At 39.8% G+C, this 18,675-nt stretch overlaps 2 protein-coding genes across 3 annotated transcripts; both read left to right on the top strand.

Annotated features, from left to right (window-relative positions):
• The first annotated feature begins 520 nt into the window (after positions 1-520).
• Positions 521-11,715, top strand: bub1 (BUB1 mitotic checkpoint serine/threonine kinase). Of its 2 annotated transcripts, none has more exons than XM_074615515.1 (24): positions 521-654; positions 771-830; positions 1,685-1,826; positions 1,919-2,115; positions 3,031-3,071; positions 3,178-3,254; positions 3,344-3,393; positions 3,576-3,760; positions 3,913-4,031; positions 5,004-5,446; positions 5,541-5,581; positions 5,670-5,789; positions 6,707-6,817; positions 6,939-7,020; positions 7,203-7,281; positions 7,551-7,725; positions 7,845-7,911; positions 8,362-9,197; positions 9,762-9,862; positions 9,967-10,128; positions 10,208-10,365; positions 10,455-10,632; positions 10,886-10,992; positions 11,350-11,715. In XM_074615515.1, exons 1-24 carry the CDS (start codon positions 632-634, stop codon positions 11,546-11,548), a joined length of 3,753 nt encoding a protein of 1,250 aa, XP_074471616.1. In that variant the 5' UTR covers positions 521-631; the 3' UTR covers positions 11,549-11,715. The 2 variants fall into 2 exon arrangements, with proteins under 2 accessions (XP_074471616.1, XP_074471615.1); XM_074615514.1 differs by having other exon boundaries at positions 3,175-3,254.
• Positions 11,716-15,129: 3,414 nt separating this feature from the next.
• LOC141755896 (lactoylglutathione lyase-like) lies at positions 15,130-18,483 on the top strand. Its single transcript, XM_074615208.1, has 6 exons — positions 15,130-15,287; positions 16,620-16,702; positions 16,816-16,956; positions 17,602-17,669; positions 17,754-17,843; positions 18,321-18,483. The coding sequence occupies exons 1-6, from the start codon at positions 15,216-15,218 to the stop codon at positions 18,413-18,415; spliced, it is 549 nt and encodes a 182-aa protein (XP_074471309.1). The 5' UTR covers positions 15,130-15,215; the 3' UTR covers positions 18,416-18,483.
• The last annotated feature ends 192 nt before the right edge of the window (positions 18,484-18,675 follow it).

Below are 18,675 nucleotides of genomic sequence, written 5' to 3'. Positions count from 1 at the left end.
ATTTATTGACGGACTATACACACTATGTTCACCCATTCACTCTGTATCTTTTATATCTCTATTATTGTTTTTATAATTGTTGTATACCTTTACCTCTCCTGTGTTTCACTCTGTTTGCTGATGTTGCTGCTTTGACACCTGGATTTCCCTCCAGGGATTAATAAAGGTTAATCTTATCTTATCTTAATATATACATACAAAACGGATCAAGCCAGGCGTACATTAAAAAAAAGTCTAAATAAATAAATAGTGACGGACATAAAATGACGATGAAATGAAGTCTAACCATATTTTGTGTCAGTTCAGTTAACCTTAAAAGTGTCGGACATAAAATTACTATATTTGTTATATTGTTGTAATTTACTGTACATGATGCTTTTATTTTGTTGTAATTTACTGTACATGATGCTTTTATTTTGTATTTTGTATCCCGGAACTACGTCACACGCTGGGGGCGTGGCTTTGGAGGCATCCTGGAATTCTCGCGTTGCTATTGGCTGAGCGCGAAATTTGAAATGTCGTAGAAACAAACAGCAGCACGTCAGAGAGAGGAACATGCTAGTTTATATAAAGGGAATCAAACTGAACGGAAACAAGCACTTAAAGGACTTATTCTGTAACTTAATACAACATGGATATCGCTGCTTATTTACAGTAAGTGAACTTTAATGTGAACTTAACGCTCCTTGGTGTTAGCTTCATGCTAACCATCATATTTAACTTAGACTTGTTTTGCTTTACTCCAATGTTCCGTACTTTCATCTTTTTAGGCACTTTGAGGAGAGTTTGAGCTCCTATACAGGAGACGACCCGCTGGATCCCTGGGACAAGTGAGTCATCTGACTGTTAAAGTTAGAATGAGTTATCTGGGTTAGGGTTTTTATTTCATGCAGGAGACAAAGCATTCATGTTCTAGTTCTCCACTGGTGAAAAGTACCATTTGCTCAAGTGTTGTACACTTTTGAGGTATTTTTCCACTACAATTCAGATGCAAATATTATATATTTTTTACTCCATTACATTTTAATAACTTCAGTTACTCTCCAGATCCAGGTTAAGAATTCAACATATCAACAAATAAATTGTTATTATTATGCCAATAAGGGTTTATTGATCCCCAGCAGTATATAAAGTTATATATTATTTATATATTTAATATTAACCCCACCTTTACCACAATATGCATGTGTTTTTGTTCATATTTATCTTAAATTTGTACTCTATATCATCCATACCATATCCATGTATTTGCATTACATCCATTATCACATACTCTACAATATACTCTACTACAATATAGTAGTTTATCTATCTATCTGTATATCTGTCTATCTAGCTCTGCAGCATGAAGATGTACACAATAATGCATCAATAACCTTAATTATCCAATAATATATACATAACATTATTATATATATTGTTCTGAAATTGGCCATTTTGCAAAATGAGTACTTTTTTCTTTTGGTACTTTAGGTATATTTTAGTTGTCATGATATATTTTTAAATTTCCAATTGTGACCAGTGTTCCTCTCATCCCAGTATATTATTTTTCCTTTCAGTTATTTAATTTTCTTTATTAGTACTCTTACTCTGTAATGCTCATTTTGTGCAAACAGGCACTGCACTTGAATAATATATGCGTGTGTGACAGCTGAGAGAATACTGAATGCACCTATTTCCCCAGGTTTGTGGAGTACCTGGAGCAGAGGTTACCTGCAGACGGTGGCAGCGGGATGGCGCTGGTGTTTGACACTCTCGTGCAGAAATTTTTGAATGTGGAGCAATACGCAAATGACGTCAGATTTGTGAACTACTGCATCAAATGTGTAAGTCTCACTGAAATATTATATCCAAAAGTCACACGACTAGAGTTGTTATTCAGATTTATGAGCATTTCTTCATTCTAACTTTCTTACAGGCCAGTTATTATTCTGACCCCGTCGCGCTGTACAGTCACATCTACAGTAAAGGCGTCGGCACCACGACTGCTGCCCTCTACGTGGCCTGGGCTCAGCAGTATGAGCAGAAGGGGATGAATGAACAGGCAGAAGCCATGTACCAGAAAGCAACGGAGAACCAAGCCCAGCCAGCTGACACTGTTCTCAACGAATACAGGTAACAGCAAATAGACAGATGAAAAACTTTTAAGCTCTGTGCTGTATCTAGGTATCTGTCTATTTGAGGGCTCTTTAGTCTTCTGGAGACACAGGACTGGTGCTATTATAACATTTTAGGAGGGCAAAGACATCAGACAGATGTGTGTAAACATATACAAACGTACCAAACTCATACGGACATTACCCCACATTGTACCCATAGGCATGGGACGATATGAAAATTTCATGTCACGTCTATCCTGGCCAAAATAATTGCGATATTATCCCAATAATCATGAAAATATGCTCTTAATATGCTGGAAAATACTGAAATCACTTAAAATCACTTTCCCTCACATTTTGTTAAAGGGACTGTTTGTAACTTTTTAAGCGTATAAATGTAGCGGGTCGGCACACATGCGCGTTCGCATATGCGCGCTCGCGTGTGGCCGGAGCCTCGTCTCCGCTGCCTGCTCTCCTTCACTCAGACAGAGCGCGCGTCCTCGTTGTCTTGCTCCACCTCTAGAAGTGAACGCCCGCTCACTCCACACTGCAGAAGAGTTAGTTTAGCTCTGAGAATATCTAGTGAATGTTCAGTGGACGTTTGTGCAGAAATAACTGCTGCAGCTCCTCCAGACCAACAGAGGTTTCCCGTGTCTTGTGAAGTGACGGAGCTCTTCAGAGAGTTACGTTGTCTTCTCGTTACCGACCGGGTGCCGGTGTCTCCTCTGCTCTCTCCGGCTGCGGGCGGAGAGAGCAGAGGAGACACGCTGCAGAGCCCCGCTGCTTCAGCCTGTACTTAATAACAAGACAATAAAAGCAGATAAATAAAGTAAAAAGCCACACTTACTCCTTACTAGGTGTTTCATAGTTGTTTGAGTGTGTATTATTCAGTCACCAACATGTACAATTATAACTTTAATCTGATCTGCAGGCAGTTTCAAACCAGAACCGGAAGCCAGGCATCAGTATCACGTAAGAGTGTATCCACTTCCTTCTTTGTTTATTACGAAATAGATATAAATATCTATATATATCTATCATGTCAGCTACTAACTGTTTGATGTTTTTTGTAAAGCAGGGAGCCGGAACCCGCTGCAAAACTCCCAGTTATCCAATCAGATGTCTTCTCACAGAGAGCCTGCTGCTCCAAACAAGGTGTGTGTCTGTACATTTCAGTAATAATCATTTAATAACAACAATATCTGCCGTTCAGATCCACTTATAATGTTCCTCCTCTGTTACAGGCCTCCGTGGATTGTCCACCCAAACCACCGACACATAGAACCACCATAACGTAAGTTACTTTTCTCTATAAATCTATCTATATGAGATCAGAGGATGTTCTGGACGAGGATACGCTTTACAGTGTTTTGGCTGACTCGGATATTCAGCTGTATTTATTACATCCAGAGTATACGGCTGAAGAAATGCATACTTTAGAAATTGATATGATGATCTGATGTATTTCCTCCACAGAGTGTCTCGCTCTGAGACCTCAGGGACGATTCCCTCCAGCCAAAGCTCCGGCGTTCAGACGGTGTCAGAGTACATGACAGATGAGCTGGAGTGTGAAGGATCTGAATTTTGCTTTGAGGAGATCCGAGCAGAAAAATACTTCCGTAAGCTGCAGGAGAAGCAGGCGATGGAGAGCAGAGAAATTAGTAAGATGATTATGAATCCAATCTGCTTTCATATAATTCAGGGTTAAAAACAAAATACTGCAAGTAAGATTTAATTGGTGAGACTCGCATGATGTGTTTCATGAAGTGAGTTATTAACTTTGTTATAACATCTGTTTTTGTTTTGTTTCAAGTGGAGAAGAGGCCGAGTGAGGCGGACGAGGGCAACCTGAGCATGGACTGTAGTTTGGAGAAAGTGAACGAGGATCTGGAGGTCTGTGGAGGTTTAACCAGCCAGCCTTTATCCCAGAGGGTGAGACTGCAAATTCATGTTTGTTGCTGTTGCTGTTGCTGTTGCTGTTGCTGTTGCTGTTGCTGTTGCTGTTGCTGTTGCTGTTGCTGTTGCTGTTGCTGTTGCTGTTGCTGTTGAGTGCTTTCTGTTCTTCCTGTTTCATCTTCTACTGAAGATAAAAGTTCTTAATTTGACTCCAATAATTTACGATGCACGTAGCTGTTCCTGATTGGATTCTTTTTCCACATTGCATCCTATACACATTTTCCATTTAAAAATTCCAGACCTCTCTGTAGATTTTTCAGACCATATTTGACTGTGTGACTTTTTGACTCGGGCTGCAGCAGATGCTGTGACAAGACTACAGTGCTTTGGTGCCTCCCTTGCCAAAGCGCCGCCCTCGGCAATTGCCTAGTTTGCCTATATGGACGCCCCAGCCCCGGCTGTGACGTACTGACGCAGCTCTGTAGTGTGTCTGGAGCGTGCATTCAGTCGCACGCCATAGCCTTCTTCTTTGTCTTGCTTTCGACAACATGGAGCTCTGACCCACGCTGCCTCACACAGTGGTAAACATTTGGCTGCACTTGCTGCTCCAAATGCCACAGAAATCACTCTGCTGCTTGTATGATCAATTTATTTTTAGAAAATCTGAATTTTCTATTTTAGATAACAGAACAGGGGCGGTAGTCTGGAAACAGACGTGTTTTTCCATACTATCGTTTCTTTTTTCCATACTTGGAAATTACTAAAATCAAATTCCAGACTTTTCCATACTGCGTAGGAACCCTGTGTCCTAGAACCTTCTTGAGTTATCAGATGACTTGCAAGATGTTTACTTTCCCATCTTTCCCATCCATCCCATATGACATGAATGCAGCATTAGTCTGGTTAAACATTTGAAATATAACATTTAAAGAGGGAACACAATGCATTGTAGTGACAATGTGTAAACAGGATAACTTCAACTTCAACCTTATGTTTTCTTTGCTGCAGCTGTCTGCAGTAGAAACAGCTACCAGTCTGTTCCCAAATCCTACCCAGCATTCCTTTGGGCGTCCTCGACCCTCGAACCGTCTGAGCAGCAGGCGCTCTCTTGGCTTGAGATTACACACCGAGCCCGCCTTCATCCAAGAGACCGCCGCCGTCCCCGAGCCGCCTCAACAGCATCTCAACGCCGGGGCTGCTGCTGACACAAGCCCTCTGAGCTCAAAGGTATCCCATCATGCCCCAGTCCTGGCTGACAGGAGCGTTCATTTACCACAATCTGCACCGACGTCGTCGCCGTCTGCCGTCCGGACCTCGATGGTTCAGCAGCTCGTCGGCTTCGAGCAGATGAAGCTGTCGCTCCACAGACCCGCCGGCATCTCGGCTGACGTTCTCCGCCAGGACGATGGCGTCCAGCCGAGCAGCGCGGAGAACAACAACGCCAGACATCAGTGAGTAGCTTCGACTTCTGCATATAGCAAAAAAAAAAACAAGCTGAAAACTGTTATTCTAAATTGCTTTCTCTGTTACTTTCTTCCCCCTCAGGGAGGTCGTTCAGCCAGCGGAGCTCGAGGAGAAGTTCAACAGTGAGTCCATCAGTTGTTCAACCAGTGAGCTCCTCCAGTCGTAGCTTCTCGTGACTGCTTTTAAACCTCCCGTTTGTGTCTGTCTCAGTGTCTCAGGGAGCCACAGCCAACCTGTCTCACATCACTCCCAACACCTCGCTGGGCTTCGTTCAGGCCACGCCGTCCAAGGCGCTGCCGTCGCCCACCGTCAACACGCGAGAAGCGCTGGGTGAGCAACACAACCTCTACGATATGTGTCCGAGATGTTGGAGGGTTTTTCTGTCTTACAGTGCGTAGTTGAAGCGAGAGTGGATGTGAGTTGTCCGTTGGCTCACGTTTCACGTTTTCATGCTGTTAGGATTGATTCAAGTCGACTGTGCTTCAGCGCTCCAGTTTTTGGTGGTGATGCACCAGATTCTGCTGCACATTAAATGTTTTGTATTACAGTGTAGTATTGTCTAAAGTATTGAGGTATCGATACATAGTGATACAGAATATTTGAAACAGTTGACATTCTCATTTTCTGCAGTTTGGATATGCCGGTACCAGCGGTGCTTTCACTTCCATGTTGTGCTACATTCCTGCTAATGTACAAATATTTGCATCAAAATCAGACTGGTCTTTATTCACACTGCATCTCTGACAAGCAAAATAGTAGTGACAAAACTTTTTACCCAAAATTAAAACACACGGCACTGCTTTCACTTTCACGCTCCTGCTAATTAACAAATCTCTGCATCAAAATAAAACATAAAATAAGCTCTTGCATTTTCACCTTGCCTGTAAAATACACAGTATATGACTCTTTCACTCTGGACCGCAGCCACGACATTCAGGAAAGCTTTGCACAGGCTGAAGGTGCAGAGTGCATGCACAATGGCATCCCCAAAAGTGAAGCCAAAACATCTGGATCACCCCCCCTGGTGGCTGGATGTTAGTTTAGAAACGCTTAATTTGATATGCAGCAGAGTTTTCTATGAGCGGAGCATTTTAAACGTCAGTATCTTCAATTAATTGTGCAGCCCTTGTGGTATTGGATATTAATATTTTTAAAGGTTTTTTTATTGAAGTTGTAAATCCCAGTATCGAGATTCGTGCCAGCGCTGTCACAGTGAACAACATGTAATGTGGTTTTGTATCATCCAGATGTGATCATGGACATGTTCCAGGCCCCGACTCTGCTAGAGGACCCGTTCAGCAACACGTCAGCGCTCCACGCCGCTGAGACGGAGTTTGACCCCGGCTACCCAAGAAATGGTAAATCAGGTCTTTGCTGCAGCTCCTTCCTTAGATTCTGTAACTGTCATTCTTTCTGTTGACGTTTTCCTGCAGCTTTCTGACAGTTAACACAGATTCTTGTTTCTTTGATTTTTGAAAGGAGGCGTCTCGTCTTTCAGCAAGCCGTCGACCACGGCGGCGTTCACCGTCTTCCAGGACGACACTGACAAAGAAAACGGCAGGTAAATAAAACGGATTCCAGAGAGCCAGCAGCAACACACAATATGAACATCCTCAATATCTGCTGCTAATTCTGTCAGGCGTCATCTAGAGTTTCTACTCACATATGTAGTGATTCTATGGTGAAATAAAGAATTTAATGAATAATGTTCCTGTTATTTTGTCCCTCTTTCTTTCTGTTCAGTGCTGCTGCTCCATCTGCGGTTGAGAAGTCTAATCCAATCAGAGCACTGGCAGAGATCCCGGTTTCTAACAAACCGAATGTGAGTATGAAGAAAACAAACCAACACTTTAGAAGTGTGTTGAGCTTCACAATCACTTTTAAAGGTGCACTGTGTAATACCTGGCTGCATTTCACCTCTACTACTGGGTCCATACGATCTATATTTACAAAATTCAATGAAACTCAATACACAATACAGGGACAGTTGGACATTAAATAGCAGAGCAGGGGGACAAAGTGAGACCGTCTACCTGCTGTGGACTTCATATATTCTACTCACTATGATTTGAATATCTCCTCCCCGCCCAGGAGACCCCTCAGGACCTGATACCAGACGAGAGCACCATGTGGGGCGCTCGCTACAACTCCCTCAACTCGCTGGCCGCTTGTCCCAACAGCACCTCAGACTTCGCCATGTTGGCTCAGTTTGTCTCCACGCCGTTCACACACAAGACGCCGTTCAACTTCTACGAGGAGGACCAAGGTAACGGACCTGGACAGACACACACACACACTTCAGTTTCCATCTGTAGTCTCTTTTCCTGCGCCACATGGTCTCATTCAGGTTTGGGAACATGATTGATTTTTTTTTTTATTCTGCAGAGAACAAAGGTGATGGAGAAGATGCTGACGGCGATGCTTTATTCAGACGTCAGACGAAAAAACTCAGGTACCTAATCTGTTGCTGTATGTATTTATTCATGCATTTATTTTTTGTATTCATTTCTGCATGATTTTCCCTTTGCATTTCGCCCTTTATTTATTTTCCCAGACTTTATTTTTCTTTTCTTTATGCATTTCTGCCTCATTATGCAAATGAGGGGGATGTCACATTTTATCAATGAATTAATGGCTACATTTATTTTTAATATTATTTTTGCTACATTTAATGACATATTTATTTATTTATTTATTTATTTATTTATCGAGTCATTTATTTTTATTTATTTTTTATTTTTTTATTTTGGCAGGTTCCGTCCTCCATAGATTTCTGACATCTTCTAGACTAAATGTTTAATAGATGATGAAACCAGTCTTCGTTGTGGTCCTTCATGATATAAAGGTCATGTAAAGTGTGGAGTATCTGTGACCTGTATCTGTCTGTCCCCCCCCCCCTCAGCCCCATCATGGAGCAGAGTCCGTCTAATGACACCGCCCTCAGTCGGATCGAGCCTCCCTCCGCGGGACACGGCACCATCGTGGGTGAAGTGCTCGCCACGGCCCCGCACTGCCTGACCACCTCCTCCATCACCATGGTGCAGCCTCCCCCTCCCACTGTCCTCTCCTTCAGAGACCAGACCCTGTGTCCCACCGACTCCTCCGTCTACAGGACCACGGCGGCGCCCGGCTGGGAGGTGTACACCAGCCCAGAGCAGCCGCCCAAACACGCCTCTCTGCTCGCACAGCGGCCCGAGAGCTCGGTCGGACCCCGAAGTGAACCTTTTAGCATCATGGAGGATTTAGAGAAACCCGCCAGTCCAGAACGCGTCCAAGTTCCTGATGTCCCCATGAGCCCAGAGTGTGCTCTCCCCTCAGACTGGCTGGCCGCCACAAGCCCTAAGCTCAGAGTGGAGCCGGACCTGGACGCCTTCCTGAGTCCCCATCTACTCAATAAAGTGGATTCTGTCCCCAACAGGACCCTGGACGTCCCCATGAGTCCACAGCAGCAGCCGCCGCTCTGTGCCGCTGACGTGCCCATGAGCCCGGCGCAGCCACCACAGTTCAGCACTGAGGATGAAGCCATGATGAGTCCAGACAGAACGCTGAGGCCGAGCGCCGCTGACGTTTCCATGAACACAACAGCGGCGGCGGTCAAGCTGGCATCAGATCCCTGGGATGATGAGCTGATCTCTAGTCTGCTGTCATCACTCAGCCCGCCTCTCACCTCTCACCCCCGCTGCATCACCTGGCAGTGCAACGTACCCAACATCACCCCGAAGACCACCATCAGCATGGGTAAGAGCTCTTATTCATTCACATATTGAACATTTTCTTTAACATTTTGGACATTTTTCACATATTTTTCTGCTATTTTCACAATTTCTTTTCACATATATTACAAATAATTCTCGCTTGTTTTTGAGACATTTTTCACATATTTGTCATACATTTATGTATTAGTTAGTTATTGGCGTAAATACTAAACTGTAAACAAGTCACAGATTCAAACATGTCATCAGCGGAGTCTCGTGATTGGTTCGCTCGCTCCACAACGTGAAAGCGTCTTTCGCCAAACAGACGTAACTTTACGCGCTCGTCCCTCCGATGTTACTGCTCTCATTCACCACATTTTCCAGGAGGATAATTGGCGGTACTGATCAGGGATAGAATGTGTGAAAGGGACTTCAAAACGTATTTTAAATCATACGAAACATGGAAGATTTGTAAAGGTTAAAAATAGTTTTTTTTGTTAGCTGATAAATGGCAATATTATTTATTAATTATGGATTTTGTAAAGAGGTTTTGACTAAATTCAATCAAAAAGAAAATGTTGAAATGAAAATATTTTCCTCCTGACAGGAGAAGCGTCCCTGCGAGTTCTCTGTATCCTCGGACACGGTGCTTTTGCCACCGTCTACCAGGCTACTGACCCCAACACCTCAGAGAGGATGATGTTAAAGGTAAGACGGTGGTTTATTATCAGATGTAATTCATTGGACAGAGTAACTTTCTGCTTCATGTCCACAGTGAATATCTGAGCCTCTCTCTTTGTTATCGTCTGCAGGTTCAGAAGCCGGCCAACCCCTGGGAGTTCTACATCAACACGCAGCTGGACGCTCGGCTCCGGCCCGAAGTCCGTCACCTGTACAACAACATCCGCTCCGCTCACCTCTTCTGCGACGGGAGCGTGCTGGTCGGCGACCTCCACAACTACGGCACTCTGCTGGTACGTTCAATCACCTCCGAGACACGATCGCTGTCTTACTGATTTACAATAAAACACGTCCTCTTACCCCTCCTATCAGAACGCAGTGAACATGTGTAAAACCATGAGCAACAAGGTGATGCCTCAGCCTCTCACCATGTACTTCACCGTCTGCCTGCTGCACATGGTGGAGCAGCTGCATGCCATCCACGTCGTCCACGCCGACATCAAACCTGACAACTTCCTGCTGGGACAGAGGTAACCGTCGATAACACACACGCGTTGTGTCTCTCTACCATTTAAACATCACCGTCTTCATCGCTGCTACTGTTGTTGTTGTGCTCCAGGTTCTTGGAGAACAAGTGTTTTGAGCCGGACAACCTGGACCACGGTCTCGTGCTCATCGACCTCGGGCAGAGCATCGACATGGAGATGTTCCCAGAAGGCACTGCTTTCACCGGCAAATGTTTGACGTCGGGCTTCCAGTGCACCGAGATGCTCAGCGGGAAACCCTGGAACTATCAGGTGAGGACGCACCTGTCATCATACCGGAATAATATTCAGTTTTATCAGATATATTTATTTCTTTATTTAAATTAAAAACAAGTGATTAAAGAGTAGTAACATTTATTTTGTCTTATTTTAGTGCTCAAAATGTGATTTACAGGCAGCAAAACTGATATTTAAGTTGCAATTTAGAGATGAATTAAAGACCCTTTTAGAGCAGCTTTCTTTTACTGGATCTTGTGTTGAGTATTTTGCTCTTGTGTGTTTGTAGACGGATTACTTTGGAATAGCGGGGACCGTCTACTGCATGCTGTTTGGGACGTACATGCAGGTCAGAAACGAAGACGGCGTGTGGAAGACCAACGCCGTATTCAGAAGGTAATTCCTCCAAACTAGAGGTTAGATTTCTCCAGATTGTGTCGTCTCTTTATGGCAGAGCATTTATATATTCATTAAAGAAAAACTTATCTGGAGGTCAGAGGTCAAGGGACCCCTTTGAAAATGGCCATGGCAGTTTTTCCTCGCCAACATTTAGCACAAGTTTGGAGCGTTATTTAACCTCCTTCATGACAAGCTAGTAGGACATGGTTGGTACCGATGGATTCATCAGGTTTTATAGTTTCATATGATACCAGTATCTTCACTCTAGCTTTAAAACTGAGCCGCTACAACCTAATTGAAAGACAGCCGTACTGTCCCAACACAACGTAACCAGATGTTCTGTCTGCTCCACAGGAACCCCCACAGCGACCTGTGGCAGGAGTTCTTCCACACTCTTCTCAACGTGCCGGACTGCGACTCCCTGCCGAGCCTCCACAGCCTCCGCTGTAAAATGACGACGGTCCTGCAGCAGAACTACAGAAGCAAGCTGCCGTCGCTCAAGAGCCGCCTGATGGTTCTGCTGCTGGAGAACTGCAAGACGACTCGGAAATAATGACCCGAGACGGATCTCCTCCTTTCGTTTCATTTCACATTTTAACTCTGAGGACGACAATAAAAGTTGATTATTAAGTTGTTTTTTCTATTTCTTTTTTATCTGCTTTCAAATTGTTTGACTTCTGGGATGATGACCAAGAAGAATAAAATGAGTGTTTGAGTTCAGTGGACGAGGTCGTGGAATTTATTGAAGCTGATCTGCACAGATACGACTTATTATCTGATTATAACAGTTTTCCTTTCTCGGAGTTGGTGTCGCGCTATGAACATTTATATTTAATCTTACGGTTTACTAGATTCGGGTTGTTTTTTTTCGTTAGAGGACTCCACAATATTTAGTTTTTCAGATTTTTTTTGTATTTAACAATCACTTCTTTAATACAGATCTATATATTTACCCTTTATATATAATGGAAACTGACCAGGTGATTTTTTCCAGACATTTTTCTGATATTCTCACAATTATTTTTTTTACATATTTTACTAATAATTTTTCTGATATTTTTAGGACATTTTTAACATATTTTTCAAAAAAAAATTCTCATATTTATTTATTGTTAGTTATCAAATCACCCATGAAAGCATTTGCGTAAATACATTTTGGAAATTTTTCTGGTATTTTCATTTAATTTTTTTGTTGTTGTATTTTTTACATATTTTACCAATAATTTTCGGATGTTTTTAGGACATTTTTCATTCATTTTTCTGGTATTTAAAAAAAATTTTTTTCACATATTTACAAATAATTTTTGGATTTTTTTAGGACATTTCTTTACATATTTTTTAAAGCTTATTTTGAGCTTTTTTTTCTGGTTCCAATGCTGTTGTCTATTATTTGCTAATATTTTTCACACATTTTTCTGGTATTTAAAAAAAGAAAATTACACACTTTACAAATAATTTCCAGATGTTTTTAGGACATTTTTCACATTTATTTTTAGACATTTTACGGATATTTATTTATTGTTAGTTATCAAATCACCCTGAGAGCATTGGCGTAAATACTAAACTGTTATGCTATGAAAAATTTTATTTTATTTTATGGTTTACTAATTTCAGTTTTTTGATAGGTTTAACACAGATTTCTTTATATTTACACTTTATATATAATGGAAATTGAGCAGGTACCTTCAAAGTATCTTGAACAAAACTCTGTGGAGCGTTTTAGCCTCTTTTAGCTCCCAGTTTTGGTCTCATTTCCTGAGTTGTGAAGTTGACCGTGTTGCTCGGGGAAACAAACCCAGTGTGTTTATCACACTGAATAGCTGCCATACCTATCGTGTGTTTACTGTGACCACCATGAGGGTGTGAGGGGGATTAGTTGGAGTAAAATCTGATCCAGAATCAGGGTGTGTTAGTGTCAGTCTGCAGCCGCGGTTCATCCTCCCTCCACCTGTTCAGACCTGCAGCTCAGCTCAGCTCGCTGCATTCTTCTACCGCTCGCCCTCAGGGGTTTACTACAACAACTAACATCTTAAAGTTCATATTCATGTTCTCAAACAAGGTGGATATGTAATTAGTAACTTCATCATGCCAGACTTCCTTTAACTTTTAAACAACTTTATTTACAAATAAATGTCCTTTGATATACATTATTATTTCCTCCAGGTGAGATGTGATGTTGATGTGATGTTGATGTGATGTTGATGTTGATGTTGATGTGATGTTGATGTGATGTTGATGTGATGTTGATGTGATGTTGATGTTGATGTGATGTTGATGTTGATGTGATGTTGATGTGATGTTGATGTTGATGTGATGTGATGTTGATGTGATGTTGATGTGATGTTGATGTTGATGTGATGTTGATGTTGATGTGATGTTGATGTGATGTTGATGTTGATGTGATGTTGATGTGATGTTGATGTGATGTTGATGTTGATGTGATGTTGATGTGATGTGATGTTGATGTGATGTTGATGTGATGTTGATGTTGATGTGATGTTGATGTGATGTGATGTGATGTTGATGTGATGTTGATGTTGATGTGATGTTGATGTGATGTTGATGTGATGTTGATGTTGATGTGATGTTGATGTGATGTTGATGTTGATGTGATGTTGATGTGATGTTGATGTTGATGTGATGTTGATGTGATGTTGATGTTGATGTGATGTTGATGTTGATGTGATGTTGATGTGATGTTGATGTTGATGTGATGTTGATGTGATGTTGATGTGATGTTGATGTTGATGTGATGTTGATGTGATGTTGATGTTGATGTGATGTTGATGTGATGTTGATGTGATGTTGATGTGATGTTGATGTTGATGTGATGTGATGTTGATGTTGATGTGATGTGATGTTGATGTGATGTTGATGTTGATGTTGATGTTGATGTGATGCAGGTAGCAGCACAGAGTCTTTGCTTTACTTCAACACAGAGTAAGTCTTTACTTTACTGCCCGGCTGCATTCCCAATAGTTCAGTCAGGACCTGAAGGCAGCTGGCTCTGAACACCCTCCCACACCTCACAGCAGAAACACACCTGCACAGCCTGCTGCCTTCAGGTTCTGTCGGAGATATCTAAACTATGATATCTGACCTGTACAGATGAGATGTTTAGGAGCAGAGAGGAGGCGTAAAAACACCAATGAAATAAAAATACAGCAATATAACAACGATGAACAAAATGTATGGATGAAAGTGTTATTATAAATAAATATTTCCTCTCAGTCGATGTTTTGAAACTCAAATACAGAATAAGTTGAGTTTCAAACATCAGCGGGGGAAGGAAATGTTGAATATGACCTCGTATTGCGGCCAATAATATTTATTTAAAAAATGTGCCCAGTTTTTCCTTTAAATTAGAAAAAATTCTTGCTCATGTTATAACAACTTGTTATAATTACATATGTTAATATGTTATTATTAACATATTTTCTTGTTACTAAATACATTATTCCATTTTAGCATGACATATTCAAAGTGGCTTTATATAATTTTTTGATTCTTAATAAATCTATATAAGAAAAAGAAAATAAGAGTAATAGATACAAGAATAAATCCAGTAAATGAAAAGATTTGGAAATATAAAGAGAAATAAATAAAAGAATAAATAAATGTGGAAATATAAAGACAAATAACAAAATATTAAAGAATAATTTTAGGTGTTTTCAAGTATCTGTATATACTTTACTTCTGTATATATGAATGTACATATTTTTAAAGTTATATATTAATTTATTGCAAATAAATTACTCTATTTTTCTGTATATTTTAGTCATTTTTTATTTTTATTACTTTATTTAAAAGTAAATTCTACTTAAATTTGTAGAAAAATGTTCCACTTATTTTTTGGACATTTTTCATAAATTTTTCTGCTATTTTCAAACATTTTTTACACACTTTACAAATAATTTTCGGATGTTTGTAGGACATTTTTTCCACATATTTTTCATAAATATTTCTGGTATTTTCTTAATTTTCTTCTTTTATTTTTATTTTTTTACATATTTTTGGTTGTCAAAATAAAAAGATAAAATATCCAAACGAAGTAAAACCATGTAAGGCTTTAAAAGTAATAATAATAAAAAAAAAGAAGCAGTAAATGTTGTGTCACATCTGAGAAGCATAATGTTCCGAGCAGCACCTGAAGGCATCACAGCAGAGAAGGACAACCTGAGTGTTGCTCAGTGAGAGACAGCAGAGAGACACAGAGAGCCATGGAGGGCAAAGGAGGACTGAGTGATGAGGCTGTGTCTGCGGCCTGCAAAGAAGGAGATCCCATCACCAAGGTGAGAGGCTGCTCTTTCATTTATTCTTTTAGTGTTAATGGATTTATTTGAGTTTTACTGCTCTGGCAGAGGAAACACAGACTGTGTGGTGAGGAAGTAATGCAGTCCAACCTGTTGGCAGGTCTGAGACCTGCAGAAGCCTGCAGGAGGCCTGTCAGGACTGACACTTCTCAACCTTTAACATGTTGGACAGGAGCTGCTGTTGAGCTGCACAAAAAGAGGGTTTAAAGTGGTTTATACTCAGAGACAGAGCAGCTGTAATGCACATCTGTAAAGGCCCAGATGACATAAAACATGTAGTCACATTATCCAGTCATGCAGATAGTTTCAGTTTCATGTGCCAACATTTAGAATCATCCACCTGTGAGATTTCTGCTTCAATGGTGGTGAAACTCAACAACAATAGAGTCCAGGTAACTCTGGATGATCCACACAACATTGAGAATGTTTTAACAGTAGTTAAAGAGGTTTGTAGATTTTTGTGATATGAGGTATTAGTTTTTTTATGGAGTCATAGGAGTATAGGAGTAGCATAAATAATAAATCTGTAAAAGAATAAGAAAATAAATGTAGAAATTTAAAGAAGAATAAATACGTAAATAAAAAAATTTGGAAATGTAAAGTGAAATAAATACAAGAATAAATAAGTAAATAAATAAATGTGGAAATATAAAGATAAATAAATACAAAGATAAATAAGTACATACAAAATGTGTGTATATAAAGAGGAACAAATACAAGAATAAATAAATGTGGAAATATAAAGATAAATAAATACAAGAATAAATAAATGTGGAAATATAAAGAGAAATAAATACAAGAATAAATAAGTAAATAAAAAAATGTGGAAATATAAAAAGAAATAAATACAAGATTAAATAAGTAAATAAAAAATGTGGTAATGTACAGAGAAATAAATGAGAATAATAAGTAAATAAAGAATGTGGAAATATAAAGAGGAATAAATAAAAGAATAAATACAAAATGTGTGAATAAAAATAAATAAATGTGGAAATATAAAACAAATAACAAAATATAAAAGATAATTATAAGCATTTTTATTTATTTTCACATTTATTTGTACATTTATTTCTGTTGACATTAATTTTTATATTTTTAAATATATAAAGTTATGAATTGCATATATTTATTATATTGCATATGTGAATTACTCTATTTTTTTGTATAATTTTATTTGTTTTGTTTATTTTGATTTGTGATAACAATATGAGGGTTTGTTCCGTTAAGTGGCCATTATTTATATCAAAATGTTGATGAGTGCAGCTTTAAAGCTGTGTTGTGTAGTTTTGTTGATGTCTGTGGTCTGTGCAGGACTACATGATGCAGCAGACGATGCTGAGGGTCAAAGATCCGGTGAGATCTCTGGACTTCTACACTCGGATCCTGGGCATGACGTGAGTCCTCCGTCTGGTCCTGACACCAGTTAGGAAGCCTAACATCAGTCCAGACTTTATTATTCAGCTGTCTGACCTTTGACCTCTAACTGTCTCCTCCTGTTGTTCTCCAGCCTCCTCCAGAAAATCGACTTCTCCTCGATGCGTTTCACGCTCTACTTCCTGGGCTTCGAGGACAAGTCGGACATCCCGGCCGACATCAAAGAGAGGACGGCGTGGACTTTCTCTCGCCGAGCCACCATAGAGCTCACACAGTACGTATGATCACCACGACACCGAATACACCCTGAAACACCAGAAACCACCCTCTCCACAAAAAGAAATATATATATATATATTATTTATGCATTATTATTTTTTTTATTTTTTACTTTATATACCAGTGTGTATTTATATATATATATATATATATATATATATATTATTTATTACCAGTGTGTATTTATATATATATATATATATATATATTATTTATTTTTATTTTTTTATGTATTTATTTATTTTTGTTTTCTTACCCATGAGTCATCTGGGGTAATTGACTAATCGGTCGTTTTAGTCTTAGTTGACTTCTATGCTTTTTTCATGCTGAATGACTTATTCATTTGAGAAACTGTTGAGCACATCTCTGTTAAACAACCAGATTTAAAGTGGTGCGTTTGTGTGATTCTTTGTGGAGAAACTCAGTTTTAAAGATCTGTGGATTAAATCAACTAATCGATTAGTCGACTAAGACTCGATTTTGTTTTTCAAAATTATAACTATAAACCTGTTTTCCTGCCGTTCTTACTAAAAATATATATTTATTTTGACCTTCTGGAATAAAACACCTGATGTATGTTTGTAACTTGATTGCTGATGAATGGTTCAGTGTTTTAATGAACTTTATTTCTGTCCGTCAGTAACTGGGGTTCAGAGTTAGATGAAACTCTGTCGTACCACAACGGGAACAACGAGCCCAGAGGATTTGGTGAGAAGTTTAACTGAGCTCAAACACTTTGTACTCTTTACGTGCGTGTGTGTGTTTTGGGTGTAACCGGCTGTCTTGTTTCAGGTCATATTGGCATCGCTGTTCCTAATGTTAAAGACGCCTGCAAAGTGTTTGAAGAGCAAGGAGTGACGTTTGTCAAGAAACCAGACTCAGGTGAGTCAGGAATCAGGTCCACAGGTCTGTCTGTCTGTGGCTTTTTAGATATGTCTGACGGATTAAAGAATCAAGATGTTGTTGTTCTAGATGTGTCAAGAAAATTAAAAACACTAAATCATCAGTAATGCTCTAAAACAGCTGCTGCGTGCCGTGCTGAACACAGCCTGTAAATCCAGTCTGATAATCTAGATTTCGAAATGCAAACATCTTACTTTACTTAAACAAATGTCTCTACATCATGTTGTTGGTTGATATGAGTTTCCACCAGGAGGTGGAGCTCAGGTTCAGCTGGACGTGATGGTGGGATCTCTTTACTGGTGTTGGTCACATTGTGGAGACTCACCTCTCAAAAAACATGAAGTTCACTTTACATGTTAGAGTTAGACTACGTTTTAGTTAAATCAGTTTAGTGTTCCTCTAATAGACATAAATGTTTACCGCTATATTAACTGTCATGTTCTCCTCCTCTCACAGGTAAAATGAAGGATCTGGCCTTCATTCAGGACCCGGACGGCTACTGGATCGAGATTTTAAGTCCTAACAACATGTTCTTATTAATGACACCGTAAAGTAGAGACACACTGGTCCCTCAGCTCCTTTTCTAAAAAACAAAACAAATAAAAAACCCAAACAGAAAGTTGCTCTTTGAATCATTCACAGTCTGCTGAAGAGTTGAAGATGTAAAGAAGAAATATTTTAAAATGATAAACCTTCTGAGCTCCATCGTGAACATAAACGTGACTTCACCATCAGCATGCTGATATTTGCTAATTGTAAATGGTGGAAAGACTAAGCACTAAACACACATTTTGAGGTACTTTACTTGAGT

The sequence above is a fragment of the Sebastes fasciatus genome, chromosome 18 (genome assembly GCF_043250625.1).
Source record: "Sebastes fasciatus isolate fSebFas1 chromosome 18, fSebFas1.pri, whole genome shotgun sequence".
Classification (NCBI taxonomy): domain Eukaryota; kingdom Metazoa; phylum Chordata; class Actinopteri; order Perciformes; family Sebastidae; genus Sebastes; species Sebastes fasciatus.
This window is presented reverse-complemented; position numbering and strand designations above follow the sequence as displayed.